This window comes from Bactrocera latifrons, unplaced genomic scaffold, assembly GCF_001853355.1.
Source record: "Bactrocera latifrons isolate USDA-ARS-PBARC rearing strain unplaced genomic scaffold, ASM185335v1 scaffold_63, whole genome shotgun sequence".
Classification (NCBI taxonomy): Eukaryota; Metazoa; Arthropoda; class Insecta; order Diptera; family Tephritidae; genus Bactrocera; species Bactrocera latifrons.
In genome coordinates, this window is record NW_017537301.1 from 1354778 (window position 1) to 1365442 (window position 10665).

Consider the following 10665-nt stretch of genomic DNA (forward strand, 5'->3'; position numbering starts at 1 on the left):
ACGGTTCGGCGGAGGGGAAATATGTATGTACATAAATACAACAATAATTAACTGAATATATGAAAGTTCATATCAATCCGTAGGTTCTCAGAAATAATAAGTCATCGCAGCGCGATTGATAAGCGTATTTTGCTCTCAGATGATGATTTTTTGTTATCACCACTGAGTCTCGCTTAAGGCAAGATTCATCTACTAGCGCTAAAAGTTCTCCGCATAAAGAGATTCCATTTGTTTGAAGTTAAATCCATATAAATGAATTTAATTTAAAGCACGCATTGATTGAGCGAGAGAGAGAGAATAGCTTTAAAATAGGCGAATTTCAAAATTGAATATAAACAGCTACAGAGTATATAAACAGTTCAGTACCTCGTTATCAGCCAGAGGTAAAAGTCAATTTTTTTAATACCAAAGAAATACAACACGATTTTAAAATAGACGAAAAATCGCGAGTGCTTTGTGGGAACCGTTTGTAGGAAAAGGTATATATTTGAGATGTGTGTTGTGATTTAAAGAAGTTTTAGCATGTATTATTGACGATTATTTATGTACGCTAATTATGCCCGGAAGAAATCTGTTGGTGCCTATCAATATGCGTACATAATACATAATTCATCTATATAAACAAATGGTTTAAGCTAATAAAATAAGCGAATACGAATATTTTAGAATCTATCTGCAATGCTTTAAGTTGTACCGTATACTATAGTGAAGAGTAATTGAACCCGTCTTTAAAAAAAAATATTGGTTTTGCGCATTTAGCAAAGTTTTTTTTTGCTTATTGTACAGATCACCACTTGTCAGCTCAATAAAAGCTAATAGAACTTACAATAAATAAAAAAATAGTAGCCAAGTCCATACTTATGTATATAATATATGTAGGTATGTAAAGCAAAGGATTGAGGGTGTGAGCAATTTATACTCATTCTGGCGCAAATTGAACAATTTTCTTTGGAAGTAATTATGCCGCACACTTGGAGAACTTAGAAAGACTTTTGTTCGATTTGCGCTTATTTAAAATTTTAATTGATTGTTTGTACATACCTACATATGTAGTATGAAATGTCGGAATATCAAGAACGCAATGAAGTTGAAATATGGGGGAAAATAAATTTAATAGGAAAAAATAATACTGTAGAGGTTTAATTGAGACAACTTTCAATTGTTTTTCAATATACATATGTATGTATACAAAATAAGTCGTTCAGCAGCAGAGACTGCCACCGGTAAATCTTATGCGGTTTCCTGCTTGAGTGACAGTAATTGGCTTTACTTGCGTACGTAATTTTTTTACTTCACTTCGAAGTTTGAAAAATAATAACAAATGCGATATACATATAAAATTCTTTGTAATAATTGCAAATGCCACTTTGTAGTGATTCATTGCTAATCAAAGTGAAATTAATATACTTCGATGTAGAGAACTATTGCCGAAACATTTGTATATGAGTTCGACTTCATTAGACTATGCTCTTAAATATAAATGTAAATAAGTGAATTATATTGTATGTACATACAAATAAATCACACGTAGCCACATATAAGTATGTATAAATATGAAGGCACATCAAAAATCCTAAATTGTTTGCTATCAAACAAAGAAAGAGTTAAATTATGCATTTCTTTCTGTGTGTGGTGAAAGTATTTGCATATTTATTGCTTGTGTGTTTGTACTTTAGACAATACTCGTAGCTTTTTAATACTGCATAGCGAATTTCAACTCTTAGTTTGCCTCTAGAAAAACATATTCTGCGCTTTAGAGCCCTGCTTACGGTAAATCATACTATGTTTTAAGTATTTATATCTAAGATTTGCATTCGCAATTGAGATAAAAGTTAATATTTTTACTATATTTTACTCAGAGCACACTATTTTCTTTCAATATTTAATTTTGTATATTATTTCATTAAGACTGTTTAGTAGTTAATCTTGTTTTTTTGGATTGTTGACGCACCAAATTCAATACTTTTCCAGAACTAGACTTATCGCGGACTAACTCGAAAATAATCTTAGGGTCGTGATCCTGCAATTTAAATATTTCTTATTTTTTAATTTGAATGAAATTAAATCTACATACTTACATACATATAAATATATACGTACATATGAAAAAATAAAAATATTTAAAATTTTTAATTATAAATAAGAATGCTCATTATATATTAAAATTATGTATGTATGTAGGCATTTATGTACATTGGAATATTTATGTACATTGGAATATTTATGTACATTTACATGCATATGCAATGATTAGTATACTATATATATTTATTTAGCGTATATTTTATTATTTTCAATTGCCGGCAAGAAATTGTAAAACGACAGTGCTGTACATATGATTAGTCAACTACTGGCATGACCTAATATGTGTATGAGCTCGTATGTACACTGGAGGACAGTGTCAGTGCCAAGTACGTAGTAAATGCTTTGCGGTATACGTTGACATCGGTTTCATGAATAGTCGTCTCTGTAATATGTAGTACAAATAAAAACATGAGCATTGAAATTATTAAGCTTTGTTTATGACGCTTGTTATGCGGCTACAAATTTTGACAAGTTCGCTTTCTTTCGGTTTCTGATTTTTCCAATGATATACATATGTACATATCTATGTTATGCTTGCTCTTTTGTTTCTTAAAGATGATTGACGAGCTCACTCACGGCTCAGTGCTTACAAGGTATTACCAAGCCTTGTTTCAATTTCTTAACTGCTAAATAATTTACGTGCTTATTGCTTACCTTTTTGTTTAGCGCAAGGCTATTTTAAATATTAAGGCGGAGGGATGAATAGGCAGCAGACGAAATAGAAAAATTAGTTTGGTACAAAGATAAAAATTTCAAAACAATTAGACGAAGTTCACACGTATTTCATAACTTTGCGGTGTCAGTTCGCAATATCTTATACWTATGTATGTATGTATATCTATGAGGGATGCTATTCTCAATAAAATATGTGTACAAGAATGTCAATGTTTTTAAGAAAATAGTCAAATATAAGTTTTATATTTGCGAGAAGTGATGTCAGTCAACGAAAAATAAACTTTACACACACTTTTTCATATTATATGTTCAAAGCACAAATTGCAATATAAGCAAACAAAAAACATGTTATTTAAACAAAGAATAACATATGTTTATCTTTTTTTTTTTTCAAATGACACATACAAAAAAGCTTGATGGAAATAAAAAAAATGTAAACAAATACATCATTAAATAAATTAAAAGGAAGCTAAGGAAAGATATTGAAAAATATCGCACTTCATTAAATGATTTATTTTATGTATGAAGATAGGAGAAACAATTAGTTTGAAACCCCCCTCGGCTTAGACCCTTTGTCGTTATCAAGTGACTCTATGTTAAGCAGTTACATATATACATATATCCATTTGCAAGTCAGAAAAAGTACTTCTTTTGTGATTTTTCTTAAGAACACATACATATGTATGTATGTCTGAGGTTGATGCAGATTTTTGTGCTAGAAATTACCTTAAATCCAAAAACCAAAAGAATTATTGCAATAGATAAATACATAATCGAAGGACCAGCCAAAAGGTTGATTTTTTCGTAACACTCAAAAAAAGGTTCGTCAAAATTTAATCCGATAGGTCCACCCGTTCCGGAAAAATTTTCCTCGGTGACTCTGAAAACGAAGTTTCGAGAAAATCAAGATTAAAATTTTGGGAGTCAATTACTATTAAAAAATTCCTACAAATGCGCTCCTATCTGAAAATATATGTCGGATAAAAAACTTCGGTCAATTTGTCAGACATATAATTGAGATTCACATTGAATCCTTTTCTAATGGTAGAATATCTCTGTGTAAAAAATGGTTTGAATACATCCCTTAGATACCATATACCTAATACAACTAATTTCGAGTTTCCAGGTGACTTTATACTGCATATATCGGCCAATATGTGAGTTATCTTAATAAAATTGAGAGAGTTCATTTCTTATAACGGTGCATATTTCTGAATAGAATGAATAAAATCGGGTGAAAATTCGCCATATGCTTTAATCCTTGCTAGTTGCAGGAGTATCAAATGTTCGGTTATTTCCGAGCTTAGCCCTTCCTTACTTTTTAATTTGTTATCTACATCTCATTACAGGTATATCCGAGATAATAATTAATTAAGCATCGCGTGATCGCATTGTGGAGCGTGCCGAAAAGAGAGCATTTATATAATTACAACAACAGAAAATCATTCATTTTAAAACAAATCAAATTCAAGCTCTGGTTTAACGGTAACTGAGGCTACGTTTGGTAGGAGCTGCGAAAATGGTAGCGAAGATGGCAGTAATCTGCAGGTAATTCAGTCGACTAGTTCGTTTTTCTCATTTTTCCGACATTATTGAAAGAAATAAAGTCTATGCAAAAACAAAGTGACTTAAGAAACTTACAATTTTAAAAATAGGTTTAATTTATTGAAATGTTTGTTAATGTGTCGTAATTAGTTTCAACAACTGTTTTATACGTGCCACATTTTGTTGCAATAATAAATAATATTTTCCAGCATTTTGGCTGTGTTCATTCTGCTGCCCGGCGCTCCAGCCTTCCGCTCGCAGTCGTCCGTGATACAGCCCCCGGCACAAAGTGACAAATTCGCGCCCAGTCGCAGCGTCATGCATCGTGCGTTCGCCAATGCCGGCCGAGCGCCTGGTTTGGAGATTTGGCGCATTGAGGTGAGTTACCATTAGGCGGTTAAAGGGGTTTCAGCCCAAAAATTATGCTATGAATGTTTGCATATATGTGTGTTTGTGTTGATACATATAACACTTAACGGTACGGATTTATTTATTTCACGGTTTTTGTGTTTTGTTGCGTGTTTCGCGGCTTGTTAAAAAATTTTAAAAGTGATTTGTTTATGCAAAATATGAACAACACGCAATACGCTCTTGAATCATCGGCAATGTTGGTTTTTGCTGATAAGCGAATTACAACCGCAAAAGATCAATCAAAAATGCAACAAGATTTCTTCAAAGAAAGTACCTACTGATGAAATAAGTTCATGACCGGAAAGCGGTTTTTACTGTAAAACATCTTCATTAAGTTTTTCAATCAAAACATTTCGCTTGAGTGATCAAAATATTTCATGCGATGTTATTAAACATTTCTTGTGTGATATATACATATAAATATGTACAAATACATGTGTATAAAAAAAATTGGAGAAAAAAGATGGTCAAAATTCTGAATGCATTGTCGAAGGAAATAATATAATTTACAAGAAAACTATATCCAATCCTTCTACTAAAACTTTTATTCATCTCGTCGTAGTTCATTTCGTATATAAAAGTCACTTCGTGGTAAAGGGTTTTTCAATAAGGACGTTACAAAAGTAGACCGATAGGAACAGCAAACGACACCATATTTTTCCACGCTCTTTTGACAATTCTCTTCAACACGGTTTGCCATTTCATCATGGAGAGATGAACGAACCAAGAACGAGTCGAAATTATTGAAATTTACTACCGAAATGCGTAGTCAGTGGCCTCAACTTTAACAGCGTTAGATTCATTTTATAGTTGTTATAATCACCCTGTCAGATCAACAATTGAGCGACCAGTGGACAATTTGAATCCACAGGCACAATTCAAAATGTTCCCCTGCCAGTGAGATAAAGAAGTGCTCGTAGCATCAATTGAGGAAGAACCAAATCAGTCTCTCACACGTCGTTTTCAAGTGTTGGATATCTCCGTGACGTCGTTGTCACGAATTTTGCGAAAAGATCTTGGCCTTTTCATCGAAAAATGTTCTTCAGCGAGGAGGTTCATTTCCGCTATTTTACCGCTCATTTACCGCTCAATGATAATCGAATATTTTTGGCCTAAATTGGATGATACGGACTAGGGAAATATATGATTCCAACTGGACGGCGCCACAAGCCACACAGCGAATGTCACAATCGATTTATTGGAAATCATTGGAAAGGAAGTTGAATGTATTATCTCACGAAATGACCTAGTCACTTGGTTGCCCCGGTCGGCGATTTGACACCGTTAGACTATTTCCTGTGGGCCTGCGCCCTGTCTATGGTCTATGGTCTATGTCAACAAGCCAGTGAAGATTTCTGCAAAATAAATCGAGTACCATACTTAATGGCATCGAATATACTTTATCCGGAATAAAGAATTTCATTGATATCCCGAACCGTTTTTGTAGCTCTCTTATTGAAAACCCCCTTACAACTATACCATATGCTGGCCGCTGATTAGCGGTAATTTTTATAGGTTTCAAATATATAATAAAAACCGACATAACCTTCTTTAATAAATTAATGTTACTTGGAATGCAAGTCCTCATAACCGGTAAAACTACTTTTCCTATGCTGAGCTATTCATTATTGAGCTGAAGTTGTAAGAAAGATAAATGCAGTCTACTCCAAACAGAGGCAGTATAAGAACGATTGGACTTATTTCAGATAGTATGAATCACATGGGCGATGAGATTATCCAAGATGTACTGAAACCGTCATATTTTATAAGAGATCAGTTAAATACCTAGGCAGGGTTTTGTCTTATCTGTAGGAGATTAATATCTATACAGCTTAACTGTATAGAAATAATAATTACATATATGTTTCAATACCTTAACTTTTTCTAGAACAATTCCTGGTACCTAATTGGTTAGGACGTCCAGTAATCTTCAAAAAAAAAAATTTTTTTTAGTGTATCGCTGAGAGTTCTAATACTTTTTTTATTGCACTTTTCTAACCCAATATCTATGGCGAAAAGAGCTTACTAAAATATTACATTGTTTTCAGAACTTTGAACCTGTGGCTTACCCCAAAAATAACTATGGTAAATTTTATACCGGAGACTCATTTATTGTACTAAATGTAAGTTAATAAAACTATTAATCCACAATTAAGAAAGTTTTTCTAGACATTAAATATTGCAGGCATCTATCGTCCATTGGGTGGCTAAAGCTGCAAAGCATTCCCATAACATTTCATACATTTCTCCCTTCTTTACAATATTTCTTTCTCTAGTTGTTTGCTTCTACTTATTTATTTTACTTTGGAATTTCTCTTCATTTACCAGACAATCGAACGCAAAGACAAAAAACTCTCCTGGGATATTCACTTTTGGTTGGGTTCGGAAACATCGACCGACGAGGCTGGTGCTGCTGCTATTTATGCTGTGCAGCTGGATGACCAGCTTAATGGCGCACCGGTGCAGCACCGTGAAGTTCAGGATCACGAATCACAGCTATTTCTCAGTTACTTCAGAAACGGTGAGTACAGACAACTATGCTCGCATGTAAAGAATGTAAGGAATGGATGCAAGCACTGAGTGCCTATGTAGGTCCCCACAGTTGCCCGTTGATTTACTGCAAAACTTTTTATGCACTAGTATAATTGATACAAATATACGATGTATTCGTTTCGGTCCGCACTAACTTCAAAGCGAGCATAAACAAATAGAATACTTGCATATAGTATTTATAAGCTCTGAGATCTGTAATATTATATATCATATATATTTTCGTCACTACATCATCATATATCGCACATCTATGAACTTAAAAAATCTTATTTGTATTCTCTTATGTCGTCTTCAGGTGTGCGTTATGAGCAAGGTGGCGTTGGAACCGGCTTCAAGCATGTGGAGACTAATGCAGTCGGCGAGAAGCGTCTCTTCCAGGTGAAGGGCAAGCGTAACGTGCGTGTTCGTCAAGTGAATCTGTCCGTGTCGTCGATGAACAAAGGTGATTGCTTCATTTTAGATGCCGGCAATGAGATTCTCGTTTATGTCGGACCACAAGCGAAGCGAGTGGAGAAATTGAAAGCGATCAGCGCAGCGAATCAAATTCGCGATCAAGATCATAACGGACGTGCCAGGGTTGAAATAACAGGTAAGCATTATTATTCATCCGTAAAATTTCATATCTAATTATTAAATATATTATATATGTAAACATTGTTTTTTTTTTAGATGAATTCAGCTCGGATTTGGACAAGCAGCACTTTTTTGAAGTTTTAGGCTCAGGCGCACCAAACCAAGTACCGGACGAGGCTGCTGAGCAAGAGGACGGTGCTTTTGAGACGGCCGATGCGAACTCGGTGTCTTTATATAAAGTATCAGATGCACGTGGTGGGTTGAAAATCGATCCCATTGCCACAAAGCCTTTGCGTCAAGAAATGCTAGACACCAACGACTGTTTTATTTTGGATACTGGTTCCGGCATTTACGTTTGGGTGGGCCGTCGCTCGACACCAAAAGAAAAAACGGATGCCTTGAGCAAGGCACAAGAATTTTTAAGCACCAAAAAATACCCCGCTTGGACACAAGTTCATCGCGTGGTCGAAGGCGCTGAATCTGCGCCATTCAAACAATATTTCGCCACTTGGCGCGATGTAGGTATGTCGCACACACGTTTGGTGCGCTCTGCCATGGGTTATGACTCAGACGACTCGGAATTAAGCGAACTTACCGATGTTGAAGAACTCAAAAAGAGCGGAGGTAGTGCTATTGGCTTTATGCCCGATAACGGTGAAAATGACATTGTAGAAGCGGTACAATATGTTAGTAATCGCGGACGTGGAGACACATTACGAAATGCTATTTCACTGACACCGAAAATGCCGTTGTTGGGATTCGCCGCTTATGTAATTGTTTACAAGTATAATAACAAGAACGGCGAATCAGGCACGATTATCTACGTGTGGGAAGGTGTTAAAGCTACAGAAGTTGTAAAGGAACGTGCGTTCGAGGATGGCTTGGCCTTGGCGCTGGAGCTCGATGGAATATTGGTGCGTACCACACAGAACAATGAACCCCGCCATTTTCTCAAATTATTCAAAGGAAAATTGGTTACATCTTACACTGCTGTACCGATCCATCCACAACTATATCGCATACGCGGCACTGATGCCAGCGATGTGCATGCTAGCGAAGTGGTAGCGGACTCATCGTCACTAGCCTCAAATGATGTCTTTGCTTTGACTACAATGAACCCGCATAAGGTCTATATATGGGTTGGCTTGGTAAATATTACACCTTTTTTGATATTCATAATTTACAATTTTAATTAAATTGTTGCAAAAATGCAGGCCGCTAGCAAGTTCGAGAAGGATATGGCCATCGAGCGTTTTTCAAAGTATTGGTCTGATGCTGTTGTCGAAGTGGTTGAGGAGGGCGCTGAACCCGATAACTTTTGGGAGCTTTTGCACGGTGAGGGCATCTACGATCGCAGCATGAATGAGGCCACTAAGCCTCTCCTAGAGCCAAGGCTATTCCACTGCCGTTTGAATGGCGAACGCTTGCAGGTGGAGGAGATTGCACACTTCGAACAAGCTGTAGGTGTTTCTAGATAATCTCTTAATTAGTTTTTACTTTCAAAATTATTATTTCTTTCATCTTATGTATAAAGGATCTGGACACAAATGACATTATGCTATTGGATGCCGGTGATGAAGTCTATATGTGGGTCGGCACAGGCGCCACAGCCGAGGAAAACGGCAGAATTCTCGATTTGGCAAAGGTTTCTATACTATAACTTGAAAGGAGTTTATATTTTAGCTTTATTTAAATATTTTTTATTTTTATTTTAGAAATATATTAAGGATGAGCCCACAGAACGCACAATCGATACTACCACTGTCATACGCATTGAGCAGAGCCACGAACCTCGCGCCTTCACTCGCATGTTCCCGACCTGGGAAGCTAATTACTGGCAGGTCAGTAGCAATTAGCCTGAAATAACTTCAATATTCATATTTTTTAACAAGTTTTTTTCCCAAATTTACAAACAAACATTCACATTAGTACACTCATGGTTACAAAAAAGAATAAATAATATATACATATGTACTTATCCTAAATATTTTATTAATTCTATATCGAACTGTAGTAACTCACGAAATATTCATTCCTTACACGTAGATTATAATTTTTCTTATACTTCAAAATTAATCTCACTCTTTATATTATAAATATTACTAATCTAAAACCCCTATACTTTTCTATAAATAATTTTTGACTTTATATATTTTTGTCTACTTCATTTATTTTTACTTATGTAATAGGCCACGCCTTCGTTTGAAGACCTTAGGAAGCAAATTTTGGAAAGCAACGACATCTTCGACTCCAATGAGCTTTAACAGCGTTTCTAACCTCACATAACGTCTCGAATACCTTATGAATAAGCAATGAACAATTAACTTTACCCAATAAATACATCGAATTTATTTTTAAATTGAATGACAAGATGTCTTTTATTTGTTAACCTTAGTTATCTATTTATAAATTTTTTACCTGATATACATATACATATCTATAAAAATCTATAATAAGGTGAACATTTGTAGTACTTTTATTCGTCACCACAAGACCACAAGAAAAGCGGAAAAACCAGTTGTTTTCCAGTTTCATTGGAAAAATATAAAATAGGGGTCTGATTTGGAACTTCGGAGACGTTAAAATCATGCCATGTGTATTCACTCTTGAAAAGTCGATAACTTCGAAAAAGTAAAGTAACGGAGTTTTCAATAAGAGCGCTACAAATGTTTGTTTAAATAAAACGATTTGGGATACCATTGTGTATTGAACTCGATTTCTTTTGCATGGCCATCATGGGAACGCTTGCAGAAGTCCAGAAGAAAGTCTGAACCCAATTTTCGACGGCTTTCAAGCATAAGTCGACCGATACTGCTGCAATTT

General features: G+C 35.1%; 1 protein-coding gene across 1 annotated transcript; it reads left to right on the forward strand.

Annotated features, from left to right (window-relative positions):
* Positions 1-357: 357 nt before the first annotated feature.
* LOC108975259 (gelsolin) lies at positions 358-10209 on the forward strand. The gene is made up of 11 exons (XM_018943618.1): positions 358-479; positions 4110-4308; positions 4515-4683; positions 6765-6839; positions 7045-7237; positions 7565-7858; positions 7939-8990; positions 9057-9302; positions 9377-9487; positions 9558-9683; positions 10032-10209. Exons 2-11 carry the CDS (start codon positions 4280-4282, stop codon positions 10104-10106), a joined length of 2370 nt encoding a protein of 789 aa, XP_018799163.1. The 5' UTR covers positions 358-479; positions 4110-4279; the 3' UTR covers positions 10107-10209.
* The last annotated feature ends 456 nt before the right edge of the window (positions 10210-10665 follow it).